General features: G+C 45.0%; 1 protein-coding gene across 1 annotated transcript in view; it reads right to left on the bottom strand.

The window, feature by feature from the left end:
* The window catches only part of ntf3 (neurotrophin 3), a 39,328-nt gene extending 17,604 nt beyond the window's left edge, over positions 1 to 21,724 (bottom strand). The window contains exon 1 of the mRNA XM_080491667.1: positions 21,579 to 21,724. Within this exon, the coding sequence (XP_080347793.1) occupies positions 21,579 to 21,596 (18 nt within the window). The 5' untranslated portion in view covers positions 21,597 to 21,724. The remainder of the gene's footprint in view (positions 1 to 21,578) is intronic.
* Between the last annotated feature and the right edge of the window lie 2,768 nt (positions 21,725 to 24,492).

Raw genomic sequence — 24,492 nt, 5'->3', positions numbered from 1 at the left:
GGCCGTGCGATATCAGGCGGTTATGTAATATTTTAATGACGATATAATTTGGTTTGTAATATGAAATAAACTGCCAGACTCCCTCTCGGGGCAAATAGAGCCGTTACCTGTCATTCCCAAGTGATTCTTGTAAACTGAAAATAGGACGACTGGTAATCGTCTCAGTTCTCTGCTGAATCAACAAATTAAATAACAGCAGCTTATTTTCTCTTTTCATTGTCGAGCTCGTTACAGAACCTGACGATTGACTGGAATCAGATGTGTTGGAGCACGGAGACGTCCAACACCAAGAAATGTATGTATAAATAAAAAGCATAAATCTCAGGCAGGGACTGAACTCGCTCTGACAGGTTTGGCCGTAGCTGCTGGTTTTATTCTGCAGGAAACAGTCTGGACTGGACTATGACGCGTGTTCATTTGATATAGTCGTACGTTTCACAGTGACAGTGCTCATCAGTCAACAACGGAAAAAGGTAAATCATCAAACACGATTAACACATTAAAACAACACAACTGTCTCTCCGTGTTTTCTTTCTGCTCATAAATCAGAATAACACAAAAACCACAGACAGACTGACGGTCATTTAAATAGAATTCCATCAATCTCTTGCGTCACAGATAATCCACACAGGAGCTGTGATTTAGACAGAATATACAGTTGAAGATGATAAAGTTATAAAACTTAAAAAACGTGTTTTTTTTAAAGAGTTTACATTCTGAGGAGAAAAAGTTCTGTATTGGTTTTCATGGACGGTTTTACTTTTACCCCGAACAGCCGCCACTTCAGAGGCTGAATCCACCCTGCCGGGTTATTTCTGACTGCAGCCGAGCCCCGGAATCTGAATACATATTCTCATCTTGACGACGAGTATCAGTGAACGGACAGGAAGCGATAAACTTCCTGAGTGTGAGTCAAGTGAGGTGGAGAAATGACGAAAGGCTTGTTCTGTACGATACAGCTCAGGCCCGTCGAGCAGGATTACGCTTTCTCCTCCCCCTAACACAAATCTGCCGGCTCAAGAAGCCACGACCGCACCGGAGTGGGACCGTGGCGGGACCGTGGCGAGGAGGTCTCGCTGGGCAGCTACCGAGGAGACCCCAGTGATGATGCAGTCAGGGGCGCTTAGCGGCGGGGGGAGGGGGGGAGGGGCTTAGCGGGAGCAGTGTGCCAAACCAGCAAATCCCCCAGCAGGGATTTTCACCCCGGCGATGTCCGAGTCCTAATACTGTCCAACGGACTCCAGATGTTCCGGCACGGCGAGGCCCAGCGCCAGAGAGCGCCCATCCTGTCTGGATGGACCAACGGTAGAAGGAAAGTCAATTAAAAAAGAAATAACAAAAAGGTTTTTCGAGAAAAAAATGAAGAATTCCATTTCTAATCCGAGCTCCGCTTCAGATTAACGTCATGCTGAATACTTCTGTGACATTACTCACTATTCACTGGTGTCCTGTGTGGTCCTCAAGAGAGTGGAAACTGGCAGCAGGCCAAAAAATGTTTTATCCATCTTAGATTAAAAACTAAACGTGCAAACAAAGAGGAGAAAGTAAACTTTTGAGTGGAATGGAAGCAGCGCTGAGTGTGATTCATCTCTTTACGTCTCAGACCGGCCGCCATCTGGTCAGTTTGTGCAGCGAGAGATAAAGACCCCGAGAGGGTTTTCCACCGAGGACGAAGTTCCTGTCATGTACTCATATTGTTTGGCGTTTTGATTCACAGAGAGTCAGAGGGTGCAGGTCCAGGAAAAGAACATTTAGTAGAAGGCTCGTCTGTCTCCAGCATCACTTTGTGTTTCAATGAGACTTCCTGTGCAAATAAAGCCTAATAAATGAGGTTTTCACAGATAACAGGTTTTACTTCACTGCTTCTGAAACCCTACAATGTGCTGATCCCCTCCACCGTCCTCCACCTCCCCCCCCCTCGCTCTGCCTTTTAAACCCCGGGGGCATTAGGGTAAACGCAGGGAAGGGCTGAATTCCTATCATAACACCGAATTAATGTTTCGCTGCCTCCGAGCCAGGTGAGTCACCTGCGCTGAGAGAACTGCCGCGTTGTGCATGTGTTTGTGTGTGTGTGTGTGTATGTGTGTGTGTGTGTGTGTGTGTATGTGTGTGTGTGTGTGTGTGTGTGTGTGTGTGTGTGTGTGTGCGCACTGTCAAGAGAGTGAAAGTGGTGTTAAGGTGTGTGCGGTGGAGAGAGCGAGCCGCTCAGCACCATGAGGTGAAAGGAGTCGGATGTCTGAGCCCCTGCAGTTGTTTGTGGATCCCACATGACTGTAATTACATGAGTACCCACGGGTAGAAATTCCCCCACCTGAACTATATGAAGAAAAATTTAAAATACTGTGGAGAGAAGAAAGGGAAACTCTTTCCATCGTGTGTCTCTGATTATACAGGCCGTGAATCATTCAGGTAATTGCAAGCAAAGCGCAATCGAACCGCTTCCCGGGCATGACATGACAACGGGCCAGTGGTGAGTCACCGTGTCGGATAAATGCCTTGTAAACAAAAACCAGGGTCTTTTAGTCACGTTCTCGTGCACCGAGGACCTCAAACCGTGGGCGACCTTCATATTGAGAATCGTCACCAGAGACGAGCGCCGCGTCAACAGCTACGATCCAGTCTTAGAGAAGGCGGAAGAAGGTTTTGCAGTTTGAGCGGGATCAGTAGCATCCTCATGCTTAAGGCCCCTGCAGACTCCCAGAAGAACCCAGAAGAACCCAGAAGAACCCAGAAGAACCCAGAAGAACAAGAAGAAACGTTGGGCTTCATACTCCGAGAGGACGCCGCTGAACTCGCAGGCCACGCCCCCTCATGGCAGGCACATTTCTCTGATCTGTTTCAGTATTAAAAGAGAAGGTTTGCGTCCGAGCCGCCATGCTGGTCCGGTTTTACCTGCAGGAGCCGAGTGATGCGTTCAGGGGCATCACGTAAATCCGTGCACCCACATGTTAACGAGCTGCAGGGCTCCTATAGTACCGAGGTCACAAGCTAAATATGATTTAAATATGACTGATACAATCGTTAACGAGCTGGAAAAGTGCACGAGCAACACACGGCAATGCCAAAGTTTCTACTACTTCGGCCCGGATGGTCGGCACAGCCGCCGCGCCAAATTTAGAAAATGACGTAATTTTGTTCGGTAGGACCCCGGAGTGCCGAACGTTCTTCTTGTTCTTATGGAGGATGAATCCGTCTTTACGCGCTTGTTTCAAATGAACTCTTCTCTAGGGAACTGTGCCAGGGCTCTAAGGCCCTGATTACGTCACAGTTTCAAGTGAAAATGCAAAAACATGGCAACTTTGCTCAGACTCACTAAAAAACGCAACTTTTTGAAAACAGCTCTCAAGGTGGAACTCTTTGGAAAATGCTCAGTGTCCATGGTAGTAGTAAATAGTTGTTGTGCACACAAGCAGATGGACAATAACAATGGCGGCCTCCCAGTTCACACACACGGTAGTTTTATAGATGAGAGTCATTTGTATCGTATAATGACGTCCAGAGTTTTCAGCCTCACTGGAGTTGCTTGTTTTCAAAATGTTGCTCTGTAAACGAGCAACAAAATGTCGTCATGTCAAGAAAGTTTTAGTGCAACTGATCAGAACTGTGGCGATCAAGACGAAAAGGAAATAACAGCATCGCCTTCTCCCATCTTTCCCTGCTTTACAGGCTGATTTTTACCTTTTCCCCGTGTCGACCGTCTGATGATGAAGCTGCTCTCCTTTCTAATTAACTGCCGTTTTGATCTCCGACTCCCACTTTCCTTGGACCCAAACTGTGATTGGAAAGACTGTGAATGTTGCTGATGGTGGAAAGAGCTGCAAGAAAATTCTCTTCAGTTTTCTATTGTCTTCATTTCTGCAGACATCGGGGGTCCTGGCAGGTCTCCAGACCTCAACGCTGGTTTTTGTCTGTCAGCGCATGAATCCATTAGCCAGAACACGTCGTAAAATATGACGCCCTCGTGAAGATTGTTACCATCAGCGTTACAGACATGCACGCAAAGGCCAAGCCACCCCAATGGCAACCTCAGTGAAAAACTGTTTTTTAGCATCCACACATGTTTTAGAAAGCCGGGAAATATAGAGAAAAGAAGAGTCACAATGATCTGCTCCACATCGAGGTGAGGAGCCATTGGAAGTAAGTTAAAAAAACATTGGTGACTCTAATCAAAACTCTTGACAACTGGCAATGCTCCGGAGTAAAGTTTCAATCCTGCTAAAACTTCCACAGAGTCACACCACACACTCAGCTCACACACATCCTGAAGCTTCCCAATCGGATTTATTAAATAAAACAGACTACCACCAATTAGTAGACGAAACTTTTTCAAATTTAAAACAAAAATCAAGCGTGTTGGGAGTCGGGAGGTGTTGTAACCATCTCTGAAGTATATGAATATGTGTAGTATAAAGAATGTGAAAAGCTCATTTGAAGCCCTTATCATATACAGTGTACCTCCAGTCATTTAGAAAGTGCAGCAATTAATCCAGATTTTAAACCTTTAAAGTTTTATTTTCCCACGTGAATTTATCAGAACTATTTTCAAATGAATGAAGAATCTAACGCACCAGTTTGAGAAAAGTTTTGCGTTGACGCAGCAATGTTTAGAAAATGATGTAGTTGTCATGTCGGGCCACTAGTGGGTGCTGTTGTTTGTCTTTGTAGTGAAACCGCACACATGCTGGCAGGGAACGATACGCTCTAAACGTTAACAACGGGAGTACAGAGACAACGACCGAGTTGGATTGTTATTCCGGGTGAAGTTTCTATAAACTGGCGCCAAAAAATGCAACAAGTTTTCACTTGACCTGACATTTAATTAAGTTGATATGAAAAGTAAAATTGATCCAAATATGTGACTAATTCCAGAGATGCTTGATGATTAACTGACAAACATATGTCATATAATTGCGGCCCTGAAGCTCTAAAAATGCTGTTTACTGTATCCGCCACTCCTTTTCTCTTCATCTCTTTCAGGATATCCTGCACGCCGTGCTCACAGCTTTGCCAGGAGCTTTCAGGCCACTTGACATTTGTGTGACAGGTGAGGAGGAAAGTGGCTTCATGCGCTGGTTCGCGCCACCGAAGCGTGTTTTGGTTTGTCTGAAGCCTCTGAAAGGAGGGAAACCATGCAGTGAGCGCAGGCGGCCGCCCGGAGCGGCGGGTTTGCCACCCTCGTTGGTCTGCGGGATAAACGAGTGCGAGCGGTTGTTGGCACACTCCTGCTCACTCCCGGAGTGAAAAGAGAGGGAACAGGAAAGCCTCTATCCGTCTCCCTCCTACACAACAAGCCACGCAGACACAACAGGACTGGTCGCAGTGTTGGATTTCTGTGGCTTTCCTCAAAGAGCAAAGAAAAGAAGAAGAAGAGAAAAAGAAAAGGGGCTTTTTACTGCTTTAATGCAGCTTCTATTGTAACTACATCTTGACAAGAGCCACTCTGACTGGGATTACACACCGAGCAAGCTTTCACCCCGGCTGCTGCCAGCCACGTCCGCCGAGGAGCGAGGAGCGATCGGACGGTGGATGGGTTGTGTGAGAGGGACGACGCAGGGAGAGGTTACGAAAACCAAATCAGACGCAGAGATCAGGGGAGCTAATCTGGTGTCAGGCCTAATAGAATCACAGACACAGGAATAGACTGGAGGGCTCAGCAGCGGCTTTGACCTTGCCTCCGTGTGTGTGTGTGTGTGTGTGTGTGTGTGTGTGTGTGTGTGTGTGTGTGTGTGTGTGTGTGTGTGTGTGTGTGTGTGTGTGTGTGTGGTGGGAGTTTCTCCCGGATTATTGGTTTGAGACAGATCACTAACAAAATGGGCAAACCTGGTATTAAAGGCCAAACTGCAGGCCTCATTTCGTTGTGACTGAGAGTTTGCAGTCCCGCTTTCAAACAAAATAAATAAAAAAACACACTTTTTTAACATCCTTGGGGAAATTACTTTAAAGTATTACACTCATAGTTACCGCAAATCCCCGGTAACCCGGTTGAGCGGCAAAAATGTGTCAAAACCAATGTAAAATAAAGTATTCAGCATTTTTCTGAACGTCATGTGATGGGTTTCTCTCTCCAGGCTATTTGCAATAACCCGGTTCGATTCTGCTGTGTACGGTCAGTTTCCCTACATTTCCCTCTGTTGTGCAGCTGGATGGATGAACGGGTCACTGGAGTCACAACAGATCTGATAACTAGATACGAGTCCGGTTCTAAACTGGCTGGACGGCGTGACGATCAAAGAAAAAGAATTAACTCTAACAATGACACCCATTTGGTTTTTGATCATTTCGTGTCCATGCCACGGTGCCTCATACACAACACGACCAGGTGTGTGTGTGTGTGTGTGTGTGTGTGTGTGTGTGTGTGTGTGTGTGTGTGTGTGCGTGAGACCAACAGAGTGACTTGAGGCTGCTCGTGTAATTCAACAGTCGCCACCGCCTCTTGCGGCGCTCTGATTGGTCGGCTCGCTCCATACATCTGCTCTCCGTCTGGCCGCCGTCTACTAAACTCCTCCACGCCAGCAACCATCTCCAGTCAGCGGGCTCGTCCTGACGCGCACGAGTCTCCGGTTTTATTGTCTCCTGTAATAAAAGCTGGAGTTTATGTGGGGCAGAGAGTTTTGGCGACGCTCCCGCGAGGTGTTGTGATCATATTGCAGATAACCGTACCTCAACTAGGAAGCACTAAAATACTGGGACACGGAACAAAGGAGGGATTAGATGTTTTCAGACTGTGAGGTCTGGAGTGTTGGAGGATATTGTCTTGGCACGTTTCAAACATTGAGACTTGTTGAATCAAACCAGTGTCCTGTGAAGAGAGAGTTTGGAATATCTTAGTTCAGTTATATATTTGATCATGTGAAAAAAGGAAATTGTCTACAAATCTTGGATTGTGAAGTAAAGTGATTTGTGAATTACCAGCTCACCTAAACCACTATTATTCTTCTTTATTTAATTATTTCTATACTTTTCATCAGTCCCTCAAGTTTCTCAGACACTTTTTCTGCGACATTTCACTTCAAACGTGGTAGTAATGGTGGTACAATAGCATCATGCTGCTGTTACACAGTGCCATCTAGTGGGCCATAACGGTATATCCTCCTATCCTATATATAAGTCACACAAACAACAAACAAAAAAGAAGTGTGACTTTCCATGTGGAAAATATATTCCTGGAGTTCTGTCTGATGCCCATGGGCTCCAAGAAGTACTGGAGATGTACTCTACAAATTAAAACGTGTTCACTCATCTTACATGTCAGTGTGTTGTTCACCGTTTACGACTCGCTGCCAAACCAGACGACCACAAACCCTTCATGTAATTACCATTGATTAACTCCCAAACCAAAGTCGATTAAACTGGGATCAAACGGGTGCAGAACACAAAGTGTGACACGCGGTGAACACGGAGAACTTTCTTTCCCCTGCGGGATGTAGTGTGAACTGCACCACAAGCACGTCAACAACAACAACAGAACAACAAGCTGAGAAAAGCTTCACTTGGGGGGGGGGGGGGGGGGGGGTCATGATTTCCTTCACAATAAGACCTGCTTTGTTGTTTTGCTCTCCCGGGCGCTATTTCTCATCTGACTGTTTTATTTGCTGACAGAATCGCGTGGTTAAGAAAATGGGAGCAGGAAGTGGAGCCAGTTCAATATATAAATAGATAATTGTTTCATCAATATCATTTAGTCTGTGCTCTTTGTTTATAATTATGTGTTATGTAATAAGAGAAATGACCCAGGTAACCCAGCTTTTATTCTGGACTGTATTTTTATGATTTTTTTTATCCTACTTAAAACAGATTTAAGAGATTTAAGTAGGATAAAAGTTCATCAGTGTGATAACCAGACATTAAGGTACATTTGGAGAAAATAAAAAACATTATGTTGAAAATACACAAAATAAAAAGAGCTAATAATGCAAGAAAACATGTATTTATAGATTAATATTGCAATCATGCTTTATGACTGCAAAGTTCACGGTTTTAAATGTTTACACTGAGTAAACTAAATGCATCTGCGAGCTTCTAATATCCACCACCTTATTCTAGTAAGTCTTAAAGAGGTCATATTATATAAAATCCACTTTCTAAAGGTTCTCCAACAGTACTACTCGTCCCCATACCTGGACTGACGTCCCAGAAGTGAAGACAGTCTGTCCTCTCTGTCCCTGGCTTGTTTCAGGTTTTAAAAAGTGTTTTGCTCCAACCAGCCAATCAGAAATCAAACCCTATATAGTGTCATCAGGGGTTTAGCCAATCCCAATCAAGGTAGGCCCTCCCTTTGACTCCTCCCACTATTAGGCAACTCTGCTCTGGCACATGGCACCACGAGAGGAAGTACTTCCTCCTCTTCCCAAGGTCTGCATGTGTGGGCGGAGCCAGTCCAGCTCACACAGACACAGCAGATTCTGAATGCAGCTCCTATGATCCAATATTCAAATGAGGAAAATCAAGGAGGAGCTAGAAACTTAGAATACTGAAGGTTTCTGGACCGACCAGACCAGGAGGAGGAGGAGAACAGGAGGAGAACAGGAGGAGGAGGAGAACAGGAGGAGGAGGAGAACAGGAGAACAGGAGGAGGAGGTGAACAGGAGGAGAACAGGAGGATATGACCCGTTAAACATTTTCCATGGGTACAAACGATCCTATATAGTACAATCGATCCAACTCCAATCTCTTTGTGGTCCAATCCTGTGTTTCTGAGAACAAACAGACCAAACCTAAGTGTCTGTTGCCGACTGCACTGCAATGTGCTTTAACTAAAAACCTCTTTTATTCAAGTTTATATGTGAGCGTCTGTGCAAAAGCAAGTGTTTACGCGAGCCGTCCCGCTGCACTCAGACAAACTCTGATCCCTCCGAGGTTCCCGGCCTCTCGTCTAAACTCTGCTGACACCGTCTGACAGGGAGGGGGAGCGTCAGGTTCTGCTCTGGCAAACCCAGCGGAACCCGACTGACTCTCCGTTTGGCTCCTCGGCCTCCCCAGCGCAAACGATTCCCTGCTTCCACAGACGCGCCAACGTTGGCGCTGCTCGCGGTTGTTTATGCCTTCCGAAAACTCATCGCTGTATTTACAGCCACTCAAAATCAAGTTGGTCAAAACAGAGGCTTCAGATGTCGCAGATAGAAACAACAGAAGAAAGTTGTTTATTCCTTCAAGACTTAGAAGTTAAGAAATGGTGAAATGAGAAATCTGGACTATGCCTGGCATGCAAAGTCACATAACAGTTGGTTTGTAATGTTTCATACGGGAACTTTTTGAAGCAAGTCGAATTTAAAGATCACATAGGAAGTTTTCCAAATAGATTCCAGACAGAACTTAGTAAGATTCAGTGTTTCTAAGCCTTTGGCTTTAAAGTGTCAGGTATAAACGCAGCTGATTAACAATGGGCCTTTCATTTGAATGCTGGGACTGTCATGGTGGTTCATAACGGGTTACCAACAACCATATTATGATTTCCTAGGCAGAAGGACGTATGGTCAGGGCCTTATGAAATGATTTAGTTGTTTACTGAAATTACAACAAGGGACCATGATATCATGTGCGAGGTGAGAGTCAATGTCTTATGTCTTTATAGTTATTAGTAAACAATGAGGCTGCTATGGTGCTATAATAACATTTTCATGAGTATACGTCATAGAAATGTCTACATTTCAACAGTTCCTCTCAAGAATGACGACAATCTCGACATAAAGCCAATTTTAATTCAACCTTCTGGTGCAAAATGCAGTTAAATTGCCAAAATGTTTGCAATCTGTTTAGTTCCATCTATCTTCTGTGCTGCTTTGTTCAGTTCAGATTGAAATTAAAATGCACTGAAACAGGGAATCAAGAGTCAAAACCCAGAATCGAACAAGGGTTTATCCTGCAGCGCGATGAAACCACTACCCCACCGTTCTGCTTCGATGGAGTAAAGAAACTATCCTCTCACAGAATCTTCTTAAACCATGACGGTTTCTCGTTTTCGCCATAGAAAACTGCACCTTATTGAGTTTCATTGAAAAACTTTATTCCAAAGTCGATTTTCGCCGTCGCGGTGTAACTGTAAGCGACGGGCCGCACAACGTCCGAGACGACGTGACTCACCGTGCAGACACTAACAAACACTGGAGTCGACAAGTCAACCTTCACCTGTCTCCTCATCTCCACCGCCCGAACTTTAAATCCTGCCAACGTTTGACATGCAACACTTTGTGGTTTCGTCACAAAACTCCTCAGATTTCATGCAAACGGGGTAAACAGTGCTCTTCTCCACCGGGGGACAATACCTCTACTGTCGTGAAGAAGCCGGCAGCTGCCAAAGAGTGTGTCGTTTGTCGTGTTTGTTTCCGACAGTTTGCCAAAATAGTTCGTTTTTTTTTCTTTTTCCCCCAAATACAAAGTTGTAAAAGTATATAAAGTCCCGTTCCGAGACAAAGGTCTTCTTATAAAATCATAGAGGAGATAAGATCTGACGTGCAATAATAATGTCAGCTCAGGGAATACCGCTCATGACAAATCACCATTGTTTCTCGTATTCAAACATTTGAAGGCCGGCGGCGGTTTGGATTCACAGTGAAGACTTTTTTTTTTTTTTTTTTTTTAATTCCGTTCGTGTTCTTCTCTGTTGTAATCAGAATACAAAGAAAGTCGTGCGTTGTCTGTTCTCTGGACTCTCATTACTCTCTGGCTTTGTGTATTAGATGTACACAAACTAACCACCACATGCGCCACTCGGTAGACGTACCATGTGGTTTGATTGTCTTCTGTGTTGGTTTTGCTAATTACTTTACGTAAGTGGAAGGTTCGTACTGCAGCTGTGTCAAACATGTGGCCCGCGGTCCAGAACAAGGCCACAGGAAGGTCCGATCGGGCCGGCGAGGCGAGGAGGAAAAACACAAAAGCAGATTTAAAAAATAAATAAAACGGTCGAAATTAAAAGCTGAACAGTAGATGGCAGCAGACATCACTAACAGCTCACTAACTCATTGCTCGTAAAACAGCATTAGCATCAGCGCTATACTTCTTTGGGGGAAAAACGTGGTAAAAGCTGGAGAAAGTATTGTCTACATTTTCTCATGAAATACTCATAATATATTAATATAATCCATCGTTCTTTATTATTCTTCACTTTTACCTGTTTGATGCGGCTTCGCTAGCTAGCGGGATGAGAGGACATGACGTAGAGCGCAATGCATTCTGGGTAGTAAACAAACAAAGCTGCAGACGCAGAAAGAAAAAGTTGGAAAATGTCTCACAGGCAGACGGAGTAGAGAGGAAGATGTAGTGAGGAAGACTCTCATTGATATCTGGTCTGAAGACTTTATATCCTGGTTGTTTGAGGCTACCCATTAGCCACGAGCTAACTCGCCTAGCCACCACAGGCTGAAGGGGCGGGACTTCCTCTTGCGGTCCGGACCAATCAATGAGCCGTGTTTCTTCTTTACTTCCTCTCTGGTCAGTGTTTGTTTCGGGCGACGGCGCCCCCTAACCAGCAGCGGGTGTAACTGCAGGAAGTTTCCCAGGCGGTTTGTCGTTTTCAGCGTTTCTGCCGTTTCCATGTCAACGGACATCGTTTTCAAAATGTTGCCTTGCAAACGAAAACGAGTAAAACGACGCGTTTTGTTTGAACGGTTGTATGAACGAGGCCTAAATTAAACTATTTGTGGCCCCTGAACTAAAATTATTATAAAATCTGACGGCAAAAGAATTCTATTTATTCATCCGCCATGTTGTAAGAAATAAAGGAATACTATACGGTGGTTTATGTCGTGATTCAGAAAGTGAAGGAGCTGATAAAATCACCACTCGGGCTACGATGGAAAGACAAGATACAAGCAAGATTAAAAGACGGGAGCAACTGATGGAAGCGGTCGATAATAAAATTAGAGGATTAGTGGATTCTGTAACAGGACCTCATTTCAGAAGTTCTCCCTGCAGTCAGCCAGAGCGGTGAGGAAAAGAAAGCATCTGTACGGCAGAATAAGGAGGAATAACATCTAGATCAGACATCCCCGACCCGTACGACCCAGTTTAACTGAACATGAGGCCACGACAGCCTCCTGCCCGACTTTTCACCAAACCCCGGAGGCTATCGCACATAAACAAACCTCGGAGAGTGCAAACTCGTGAAATTCCTGCAGTGGAGATCACACAGCTCGATAATGGAAGGAGACCAGTATCGTGCAGTTTCCAACGACTCTGCCATTTCTCAAAACATTTGACAGTTTGCAAACAGCACATGGGCAGAACGGAACACAGACTCGCACGGCGCATCCTCCCTCCATGGCTAATTTGAACTTTTGCTGAATCTCAGTCAGATTAAATATTCACAAAGTTCTTCTGCAATTATTTAGGATTCTACCCAACGTGGTGGAGGATAAAGATAGAAGAGAAGCCCGGTGGGACGGGGGGAACGGAGACGAAGAACCAGTCTGAGTCGTAAATCTGACTTTTTTTTCTTTTTCCTGCCTCATAAATCAGCGAAACGTTGATGTTCAGACATGGAACATACTGTATTGACGTCACGGTTCCCGTGGATATCGTTTTCTCTGGGACGAGAAATACACGTTCAGAAACATCCACAGAAATCACAGGTAGAAAAACGTTAAAATGACGTCTGTCAAATTAAGATAAAATATACATTTAGCCCAGTCAGAAGAAAAAAACTATATCAGTTACTCCTACTTTGAGTATATTCTCACTCTGTATCCCAACTTTTTGAAAACGTCTCCCAAGGCGGAAACCTTTCCAAAACGTTGAGACTCACCGGTAACAGCGGTCCAACTTTATTAATGTTTATTTTGTATTGTTCTCTGCAGCGTTCGTGTGGTTTCATCACAAGAACAACCAACTACAGCCACTTTGGAGCCGGGCGTTCTAACTACACGCTTTTCAAAATGTTGCCGAGTGAATGCGAAACTTTTCTGAAACACTTTGAACTATGCGGCATACAATGTGGTGCGGCTTTTCTGTGGATTTTTCTTCACCCGCCAGGGGGCGCTGTAGTATAAAGTGAAAAAAACGAGACCGGTGAAAGTCAAATTTTAACATAAAAGAAGAAAGTGCTAATTTTCATTTAGCACCACGCAAGCAGCAGGCACGACAGAGATTCTTTTTCAAACCCATACCCCTTCATCATGGAAACCACACGAAGGCTGGACTGTTGCGTGAAGAGGGCACTTCAGCTTCAGAGTCAGATTCACCCCGGGACGATGACAGCGACAGGGAGAGCGACACGGAGAGCAACACTGACATCGCCACAGAAAAGGTGTGTGACGAAGCTCTTCTGAGGCTGTGCAACTCCGACACTGAAGAAGAGGACTTCGATGGTTTCAGTGCGCAGGAGGACGACGAATAAAGCAATCAATAACTTTTCTGTTTTGCTTGATAAGCACTTTTATGCTTTGGGCACCGTTCGGAAACTGATCAGTTCAGTTATGTTCAGTTAAACTAACTATTCAGTTCAGTAGTTAACCGCGGCTTTTAGGCCGGTGCGGCATATATAAGTACATTTCAAATATTTTTTAAAAACTTTGTTGGTGCGGCTTTTATTGAGGTGCTCTATAGTCAGGAAAATACGGTAGTTGTAATCTTGTTCATTCTCAGCGTTAATCTTTTCTTCTGTCCAATAAAACAAACATATTTGTCAGTTTCTCTATTTTTCACAGAAATGTCCAGCTTTGTCAAAACTCAAACTGAAACTTGCCAGAATGAGACAATATGAGTTAAAAGTGGTTCAACTTCTAATCTATGCTACAAGAGAGCAGGGAGCTCGAAGGGACCCGGGACTAAACCCTGTGGGACGCCCACTGCCTTTTGAGAAAGTAACTAAAATAAAGATTCCTGGTTGTCATTTAATCATGGACATTCGTTGCTGACATGTGAGAGGAGGCCAGGTGGCGCTGAGCGGGATCACTTTCAAAAACCTATTTAAAAGTCGGAGTTTAACATGATGCGATCCTACGGAAGAGATTCTTAGGCTTAGAACAGATACGGGCGGTAAAAGGTATTCCTTTGATGATTCCCATTCCGCCATTTTCCCCTATTTTTGGGGTTCGGCGTTCGGCTGAAGGGTGGAGATTAAAGTCGGGATTAGCATTGTGTTAGGGGTTGGAGTTGAAGCGAGTGATCTGACGAGTCGAGGGGGGATTTGGTTTGTGTGTGGCGAGAGTGACAATATGCTTTCACCCTCGGGCTGCCGGCACATCCGTCAGTTCAAATATCAAAGGTGGTCATGTCCGTCCACACAGATGTCACCTCCAGGATTCCCATTCTTTGAGGGAGAGAATGAAGACGGGACCCGCCCCGGGATTTGAGCTGCGATTTCCCGACCAAGTGCGTTACATCGGGAACATGGGAGTCTTTTTATTTCGCCTAAATGTGTAAAGAGGAGCGGCTCCATTACCATCTCCTGTATCTACTCCATCAACACTGAAGTTTGAATAGTGTGTGTGTGTGTGTGTGTGTGTGTGTGTGTGTGTGTGTGTGTGTGTGTGTGTGTGTGTGTGTGTGTGTGTGTGTGTGTGTGTGTGTGTGTGTGTGTGTGTGTGTGTGTGTGTGTGTGTGTGTGTGTGTGTGTGTTGTTACAGCTGTAAAAAGTTCAGCTGCACGAGACAAGATTAAGAAGAAAAGCAGCAGAATTTCAACAAAAACAACAGTTTTTTTTTCTTCTATGAGAAGTGAAAGACGGTAAGAAGTAAGTGTCGAGTCCTGGCAGACTGCTCACTCTGTTCTCACACTTGTGGATTCGACCTATAAATGAGAAACAACATAATCAAATAATTCTTTAGAATTGATATCTTCAGGCGTGCGTCGAACAGGCGGGCTTCTCGGGTCGACCCCGGATCGATTCCATGTGAAGGCCTTCCCCTGTGGAAACCGAAAGTTCTCACTGTCCGAGGTTTGGATTTCTCTGGATTCCACCCAGAAACATGTGTGTTAGGATAACTGAGAGTATCTGCCTTTTGTCTTTCGTCAGCTGGGATTGACTCCAGCTTCTTGCAACCAGCATTGGGAGCTGGATGAAGCCAAATAAGTACAATCGTACCATGAAATATGGTAAAAATTCTGTTTGCGTCTTTAGTTTATTATCTCATCAAATGTTGAACCAAATAGGAAATAAATGTAGAAATTAAATCAATGAAATATTCGTGGTAATTTGGCTCTATGACTGAAAGTACTCCATCTTTCTGTGAGTATTAATTAGATCTTATGTGGCTGAAAACAGCATGAATATTAAAATATCACTGCATAGCATGAGGCCTTTTAATTCCAACATGCACAGAAACAATTAAGACGTGATGAGAAGAGTGGAGTTTGCATGTTCTTTCTGCACTGCTGCACAGGCACACGACAGCCATATTAAATCCTTCTTTTACACACGCAGGAGCAGCTGGACAACAACAACAACAGTCTCATGGCTTCAAGTCCATATTCTCCTGGTAGTTTTATAGTTCAGTCTCTCAGACTTAAAAACAATGTTTATTCACTACAAACTGTAGTGCAGGACGCCGTAAAGGAGACAGAAGGAGACAGAAGATGACGGCTGTCAAACCTGGAAACTTACAAGTCAGACATCGAGCAGTTTGTTTCCTGCCAGCTCAGACACGGGTGACATTTCTTTTCAGATTTATAAGATTCAAACTTCGAGGTTCCGTCCCTGACAAACACTCCTGCACATCCAGCAATCATCCACATGTTTTTCTTAGCGCTGGAAAGGTTTTTAAAACTCAGAGTGTTAGGGTCATTGAAGAAAGTAAAAAAATCCTCATGCACGTCGAGAAAAAAGTCGAAAATCGATGTCGAGGTTGTTTTTTTTTTTTTAAATACAAACTGGAGCCGTCTGTCCGTCACTCAGACCCATGGAAGCCGTAATAATCACATAATTCTGACTTTATAAAGTTGCTTACTGCTTTTGAACATCTGATCTTATATTTTTTTCTCCGTGAAGAAAAAAAAATCTTGCGTTTGATTTTTGACTTTTTGTTTTAAGTGCATGAGGTTTTTGGGTTTTTTTTTAACCTCCAATTTTTTTTTCTTCGTGGCCCAAATACACTTCTGTAATGAATATTAATTTCTCTCTATAAATAGGTTGATGCATGATAAATGAGCCTGATTTGAGTTTGTCCTGCCCGACACCATCAGAGATCCGCTGCGTCAGAACAGTAACGTTATCAGGAGGTCACGCCGTGAGGGAACGGAGAGAATGGGTGGAGAGAAAGAAAAAAGAAGACAGGCTGGGAGGGAGAGTTTACTGTAAAGAACATGAAGGGGGGGAAGCATGAAGATCCAGACGGTGGATCTGAGGGCGATAAAGAAAATCACTCAGATTAGCGGATCAGACTGAACCGTCATATGACCGGACTGCTGGTCAGTCCGAGCCTCACCTTCAAACCACATGATCTCTATCTGCTCCCTCTCGCCGGGAATTATGGGAAAGATGACAGAGCGAGACAAGCGCCGGACTGCTTTGTGTGCGGTTGTGTTTACCTGGAGGGGAGAGTGAAGGCTGCAGGTCTAAAGGAATGAGCGTCTGGGCCGCTCTGGCTCCGCAGACGAGAGAAAGCCGTCTAAGAAACCTCCTGCGAGTGTTTTGCTCTACCTCGCCGTAAGAATGTGCAGCGTATAAACACTCGGCTCGATGTGTAAACTATCTGGGAGCGACTGAGACGCCGCAGCCACGGAGGACGAAGAGGGTAAACATGTCCTCTCTCACCCTGCTGGTATGAAGCCTCCAGTTCACACACGCCGAACTCTTTAGAGTCTAACTATAGACGTTTATTCACCAGACTTCGCTCCGCCACAAATCTTTTGAACGTGACGTCACAACAAACCTCCGGCGTGCTTGACCCCTCACCCCCCCCCCAGCCGTCCTGCCAAACGCCATAATTGACAGAAATATTTACGAGGAAAGTACTTGAGCAGCACTTGACTCTAACTACAAAGCCCCTTTAATGCAGCGGGGAGCAGGAGGCTGTGGAGAGGCCCTGAGGTGGCCTGAGGTGGCCTGAGGTGGCAGAGTGACGGCGGCCCGGAGGTGAAACACGACGTCACCTCCCGAGGCGCTCCGACGCGTCGGTGAAAGTCTGAGCAATAAACCTGAAGAAGCTCTCAAACATTTGTGTTTGGTGAATTACATTTTGGTGTAATAATGTTTATTGATCTTATAACAATCCTACCATCTGTTGCATAACGTGCAGTTTGAGTGATTGTGGTGTTTTCTTTTAATTTTGAACTATAACGTCTATAAAAGTGTCATAAAATGTAATTTGACTCCTTCAGAGTCAAAAAATAATCAAACTGCGTCACAGTTGTTTTAAAAGTCGACAAAAACCCAGTTTTTCCAATAGTGATCTGGTGCGTTCTGGAGCTGGCAGCGTTCACACGTTCACATACGGACCGTCGTAATGCAGTCATGACACCCGGGCTGCTTTTAATCGGATCAAGCCTGACGAGTGGAAACGCGCTGCAATGTTCCGCCTGATTGGAATGGGCAGGTTTCATTAAGCTCCTCCTGGAAATCCTTATTCAACCAACCAACCGTCCAGCTACTGTCCAGTTGCATCAAAGTTCGATCTTTTCTCATGAGTACTGCGTCTTGGGCCCGTTTCACACGACAACGGAGCTCCGAGTCTCTAAAATGCAACTTTTAGAACTTTTCGACGACGCGGCGTCTTGGTGAAATCAGTGAAAACAGAACTTTTCTGAAACACTGCGCCTGCCCGCTAAGGTCATAGAAAACGGTTCTGCCTCGGGTGTGAGACGGATTCATTCATAAAAATGAGTGCAGAGTGTGTCGTTCACTCTTGACCCTGACAGCATGTTGAGTCGACCAAAACCCTGAAGAAAGACCGTTTTATATCTTCCCACCAGGAGCTGGAAGTGACCCGATTCAAGTCTCACCTCAACGCCACCAAGCTGGTTGAAGACGCGGTGCTGAAGCTGCACTTCCTCCAGCAAAACTTCCAGACCCAAACCCCCCTCCTTCCCACATCGGGCTTGAGAATTTCCTCCACACAGGATCAGGATCATCAGCGCCGGCGCTCACGCTCCACTTTTCACCACCAGCTGCTTTAACTCAACGGCCTCCCACTTCCCAGAGTCTCTCTGTGCAAGGAAACATATCTCCACTCTTTTCCGGTCGGAAGTGTGTTTGAGAAGCGAGAGACGGCTGCACACAGCTGTTTGACAGCTCGTACGTAACGCTTCCCCACAAGTCCGGATGAATTGAAACTGGTTGTGAATGAAACCCGACATGATTCACTCCGAAGGATCTGAAACCAGAACGGCTCCACTGGATGCTTCCATCTGAGCGGCGAGACGCCATTCATTCACACTCAGAGCACAAGGAACTGATGATTTCTTACCTCTCGTAAGGTCGAACGCAAACTTGTAGACACGCTACATGTTGCACAAGACGCCTTATTTCAAGAGAAAAGTATGTGAGTGTTAAGTAATCCCCGATCCTGCAGAGGAGGATTGTGGAGTTTTCTCTTGTTTTGTCTTTTAAAATGGAATTATGTAATTTCAAAAAGTTCAAAGTCGGAGAAGAATATTCAGAAGTTCAGGAAAACTTTTAATCTGCCAACACGCGCTTTAACTAGATAGATTGTACTGGTACTACAAAATAAAGGACCCTTGTAATATTTCAAGCAGGCAAATCTCATTACTTAAAATTCAGTTACGAAGTAGAACTAGAAGATAATTCTCGTCATTTGATTGGTTATTTAGCGGCACACTCGCACCAAACACTGATATTAATCCTAAAAACTATATTTTCTTTACATTTGATCGGTTCAATTCTGACACTTCAGCGTTACTCCCCCCCCCCCCGTTGTTTAACGTCATGAAGATCAACTCCTGTGGTTACGTCCAGTAAAAACAAGCCAAACATCACATGTGGAGAGAAGAGCAGGTTTCCAGAAAACAAAGGGTGGCGGAGGTAAAGGACATCAGCGCGTCCCTCCGGGAGCCACATGCACTGACGTGAGTGAAACATCTGGATGAGGAGAAGCTCGTTGATCCACCCTGGACGTCTTTTCTCCTTCAAATCAGCACGACGGGGTTCTGATCCAACTCCGTCAATCAGCCAGACGGACCGTGGCTGCATCTGTACCCGACACAAAGTCACTCCTGCGATCTCCTCCCGTCTTTATCTAGATTCCATCAAACCTTCTTGGGCTCTGATGTCCTCAGATGTACCTTCCTGTTCTCGGTGGTTATTAGTTGCACATTTGTGATTTACAGACATTTTTCTCTGAGCTTGTCAAGTAAATATAAATCAGCAGCATCTGATCCAAACTGTTATGTAAGCTTATCAATGATCGTTGCTGTTTACTTCAGTTATATCATGTTTAGTTTTTTTTTTTTTTAAAGGTGTAAAGTTGAAGCCAGGGCAGAACCGGGAAAATGTTGCAGAGCCAAAAGCTGAGGAGATGTTTTTTATTTTTATTGACGGAACTGAACTTAGACTTCTGCCTCTGAGACAGACCCTCTCTCTTATATGAAATGTTAAAGAGTCAGACTGAACCGTCACACTGGAGGATGAACTCCTCCTCTCAGACACTGTAAACTTCACTCTTATCTTGTTTCAAAATAAAGTGTGCATGAAGGCATATCAGTGTTTCGATTCCCAAACCTAACCAAGCTGTACGTCTTCCATAGTGTCAACCACATTTATTCTTCCAATCAAGACGACAAAGATGCTGCCTGTTCTTTACTTTCTCCACTTTTCCTTCGTTGTCTGAAGTTATATAAAAAAAAAACAACTTTGATGTTGTTTACGTCAGTTACTTAATGTTGTAGGACAAGTCCTGCAAGGCAGTTTGAAAATAAAGGTGCAACAAACAAGTGGATCAAGCAGTGACAAAACTGAATATGTTGTTTAACTACACACTGTACTTCATGTTCTCCTCCTGAGCACCGCCCCTAAACACACTCACACCCCTCACTCCAGAACACCCCCCCCCCCCCCCCCAGTAAAACACAAAACCAACATTGTGAACGTGACGTCGTGCAGCTGCATTGTGAGTTGCACGACACCGACACAACACACTGGAGGAAGTTGCAGAATAAAGCAGGTCCCCTGGTTCTTCTTCTCCTCCTCGCTCCCTTCCTTCCTTCCTTCCTTCCTCGCTTCCTAATTTCCCTTGTCAAAGATGAGCTCTGCGTCAAATCCGCCGCTGCAACAGCTGTTTCAGTGTATCCCCCCCACCACACACACACACACACACACACACACACACACACACACACACACACACACACACACACACACACACACACACGAGAAGAGGGCTTCCAAGCGCATGAGAAACGCATCCGCCACATGCTGAAGGCGCGCACTGATGCACGCCATTACGCAAAAATGTCCAGACCACATGTCCAATCACACATTATCCTGCAGGATTTCACCCCAATAAAAGACCAGCGCGAAGACTTCCATCCATGCACAGACATCCGGTGGTTTTGGGGGGTAACAAGACATATTTAGGTTCTCAGAAAAAGTTAAACAAACGAACCTTAAACATGCAATTTCCCATTTTCTAAGTGAGCAAATTATAAGTTCTTCATATTTTTTTTTTTGCTTTTTCTCAAAGGTATAATCCAGGTGTGGGTTTTACATGTTATAGACACACGTGGCTTTGCTCTATGTTGCATAAAGATCCATTATATATGAGGTGTTTGAGGCAGTTCCGGGGCCTCCGTGCGCACCGAGACGAGCCAGACACGCAAACAGACACGCACGGATGCGCACCGCGCGGACAGACGCGCGGGGAGAGAAACCGGAACGTGTGAACTCCCAGTTCGTCTTTTGTTTTGAGACACATCTGTGACATATCACCTTTCTCACCCACTAACCGGGAGCCGAAGGCACCATTAGCGCACCGGAGGTTGTCCAGAGACACAACCTGAGCCGCGTCCCGGCCGTGCGCACCGGGGACCGGATCCACTCCCTCCAAACACCAGACGCACACGCCTTACGAGTTAAAGGGCGAGAAGCGAAAAGTGCACCGGAGTCTCCTGTGTTTGTGAGGCAGCTTGGGAACTACCCAAGCCTCTTTGTCTACCTGTGCACAAGGAGAAAAAAGGCGAGTACAAGAAGCGAGTTTCCCCGAGCTGGATTCACCCTCAGGCGGCGCGCGGCGCGTCCTGCCTTCTTTTATCTTACAAAGCTCCCAAAGCACGAGATTATCGGAGAAAACAAGTCCGTGCACATGTCCTGTGGCTCTTCTATTGCGAAAAAGTCAACATCCGATCTCCATTACACACATAAACACGGCAAGTTTGGCCAAATTGAATCTTATCAGAAAAGTTACACCTACACGTTGAATGTTCCTCAACTGTTTATCTTTACATCTTCAGCACTTCAGCACTTTTATGAGCTTTTTAAATCTGCTCCCCATGCTGCACACTTTATCTGAGCCACTGGCCATCGTTTTAAGTCAAATCTCCAAACGACCGAGTGAGCGCGTTTAATCAGCGACAAAAGAAGAAGAAGAAGAAGTAGTAGTAGTAGTAGTAGTAGTAGTAGTGCGCTCGGAAGCGCCAAAGAGAGCAGAGATAAAAAATAAAAAAATAAATAAATAAAAGGTTGCTCCTACCGTAATAAAGGTAACCATAGCATCGGCAGGTTAGTATCCAACAGAGTCGACATGAAGGTGATTAAATTTTACACAGAAATCCTTTTGGCGAAAACTTCCCACTTTGCGAGGGTTGTCGTCTCGTCTGCGCGTCACACTGGGTCTGTGGAGAGGAGCTGGGTGTGCGTAAAGCTCTCTCTCTCTCTCTCTCTCTCTCTCTCTCTCTCTCTCTCTCTCTCTCCCTCTCTCTCTCTCTCCCTCTCTCTCTCTCAGGACAGATGGCCTTTGGCGCTTGTCGCCGTAAAGACCTGCCTGCATGCGGCCACACTGTCTCATGAATTAGGACACCGAATTAGGAGCGTGTGCGCGTGCGTGTGGCACTAATGCAACCTTTAGGCCTTTATATAGTGCGGGCTTACGGTTGGATCCCAAAAGACTAAAAATACAACTGACTTTTTTTGTTTTTTTTAGCCTTATCAGCCTAAAAACTTCAAACAGACCAGTCAGGGGGGCCCAATAATACTTCTTGAATAAGAAGAAAGAGTACCATTCATAAAAATACGCAACACTGGAAGTCAAGTGTATGATCGCAAACACTCAGTTGCCTTCCTCAAATGTTCACATCTATTACTTATTATAAGTATTAATAAAGCAGCTGATTTAATCTCCACAGAAAAGCCAGGGGGAAAAGAAAAAGTAGAAACACTCCAAAAACTAACAATTCCAATATGTTGGTGTTCTGATTAATGCAGTTGCATCACAGCTTGGTTTTAAAACAGACTTCTTCGGGGCACGGAGCCTCCATATTTGCCAGATTGTTGCATAACGTTGCCTCCCGCCTCCTGAGCTTTTCAGTCACGCTGATTTCTGACCTTTCTACAGGTATTGGGTGAATTATAAAAGTACAGACGTTATGGATTACTGCTCTGAATCCCTGATGCCCGTTTATCAAGTGGGATCCACAATGACTCTCCACAGAAGGAGAAATATAATGTAAGGAACTAATCTTTATGTGTGTTTCAGTACCGAACTGGATCAAACGACTGATATCGCCAAGATAAACTTCAGGCAGGTGTAACATTGACTCTGGGATTAGGAGTGGGATTGGTAACTTTTCTACAGAAGCGTCTCACTTTTAAACTGCGTCCTTGTGTTCTTTTGACCACGATGATGAAGATCCTGCTCGGCCAGTGATTAATGAAGTATTTGTCTGTATCTGTTACTTCAGGGGTAAATGAACGTCCAGCGTTGTTGTGAGCGCGGTGGATCCCCCTCTCGCTCCGCGGTGGATCCCCCTCTCACTCCGCGGTGGATCCCCCTCTCGCTCCGCCGTGGATCCCCCTCTCGCTCCGCGGTGGATCCCCCTCTCGCTCCGCCGTGGATCCCCCTCTCGCTCCGCCGTGGATCCCCCTCTCGCTCCGCGGTGGATCCCCCTCTCGCTCCGCGGTGGATCCCCCTCTGGCTCCACGGTGGCGTCACCTGGCCGCCGTGGCGACAGAGGCCCGTCTCCACACATCCTCTCACCCGGTTCTGTTTCCTGAGCTCATTTCACAAGACGTCCAAACGGCCTTGGCAGCCGTCCGTTTGCTGCACATCTGGTCTTCCCTCGGCGTCTTGTCCATCTCGACAGCACATCTGGCGAAGCTCTGAGTGTGGACCCCTCGGCGAGAGCGCTGAGATTACACCCGACTGGACCGGCCCGCTGGATTAATGTCGTTCACCTGTGGATGAAAGTGGTTGGATCGAAGCTGAGTTGAACCTGCCAGAAATACTTCTGTATTTTTTTTTATTAATGTCCAAATGTCGAAGAAGTCAACTGGAGTTTTTGACCAGTAACGATATAAGAGCGGGTTGAGATGAGACTTTGTTGGTGAACTCGCCTCCCCAGATTAGACCTGCTGTACTTAAATGCACATATCGAACTGGGTTACAGGCTTACATCAGGTGATGCAGGTTCACGTGTGTTTTTTAATCCTTGTGTAACAAACATTTTGCCAATAATATAAATTATTACATTAAAGTCAAAAGTCACAGCTTTTGTTACTTAGCTTTTACATTTTTTATTAATATTATTATTATTATCATTATTATAAAGTGAGCTTCACAGTCAATTCTACTGTATTCTACTCCCACAGTGTAGATATACATCACCCAGAATAAAAAAAAAGAAGAAGAGAATATAGACAAACTATATCACCCAAAAATAGAGAATACGTGACTGAAATGTGTAATAAACACGATATACCCCTGAAATGTTTAAATATAACTCGGTGTAGCCTCAGAATGAACAGTAACTGTTGACGGATATGAAATGGACATAAAACCCGACTGAGGTCAGTGAGACTTGGCAGATGTGACTCAGATGTAAGAGAACTTGGGATTGGAGGTTTGCGGGTTTGAATCCCACTGCTCATGGGTCACCGCTGTGTTTGTTTCCTGAAGGGTCGCGGCATAAAGACTTCCGAGCATAAAGACAGGATGGAACGTGGCACCGCCGGGTCCAAAGTGCTGGAACAAGTGAAGTTTTCTTTTGAGGATCTGTCCCATGTCCACTCGATTCTTTTGCAATATGTTTCAGGATTTTGTGTGACTGATGGAATTAGAAAACGTATTAGGCTTCCTCTGGGCGGCTTTTCTGGGAGATGGGGGCCACATTGCTGAGATATTAGAGGAGAACCACATCCAGTCAACCAATCAGCTGCCAGAACAACTTCACAGCCTAAAGTTAGAATGATCAAAAACACAACTTCTCTTCTTTTAACAGAAGTATTCATCATCGTCGTATAAAAACAGACACAAGAAAACGCAAAGAAAAGTTTCTGTTGTACTCCTACAAGTTGAGATAGTAACTAAGCTTGAGGCTCATGATAACTGGAGGCTTCTAGGTGAAAAGTTCTAGACATTCTTATATCATTACCAGAGAAATGAATACAGA

Source organism: Lipophrys pholis, assembly GCF_963383615.2.
Source record: "Lipophrys pholis genome assembly, chromosome: 22".
NCBI lineage: Eukaryota > Metazoa > Chordata > Actinopteri > Blenniiformes > Blenniidae > Lipophrys > Lipophrys pholis.
The sequence above is the reverse complement of the archived record's forward strand: the minus strand, read 5'-3'. Positions and strand labels throughout refer to the sequence as shown.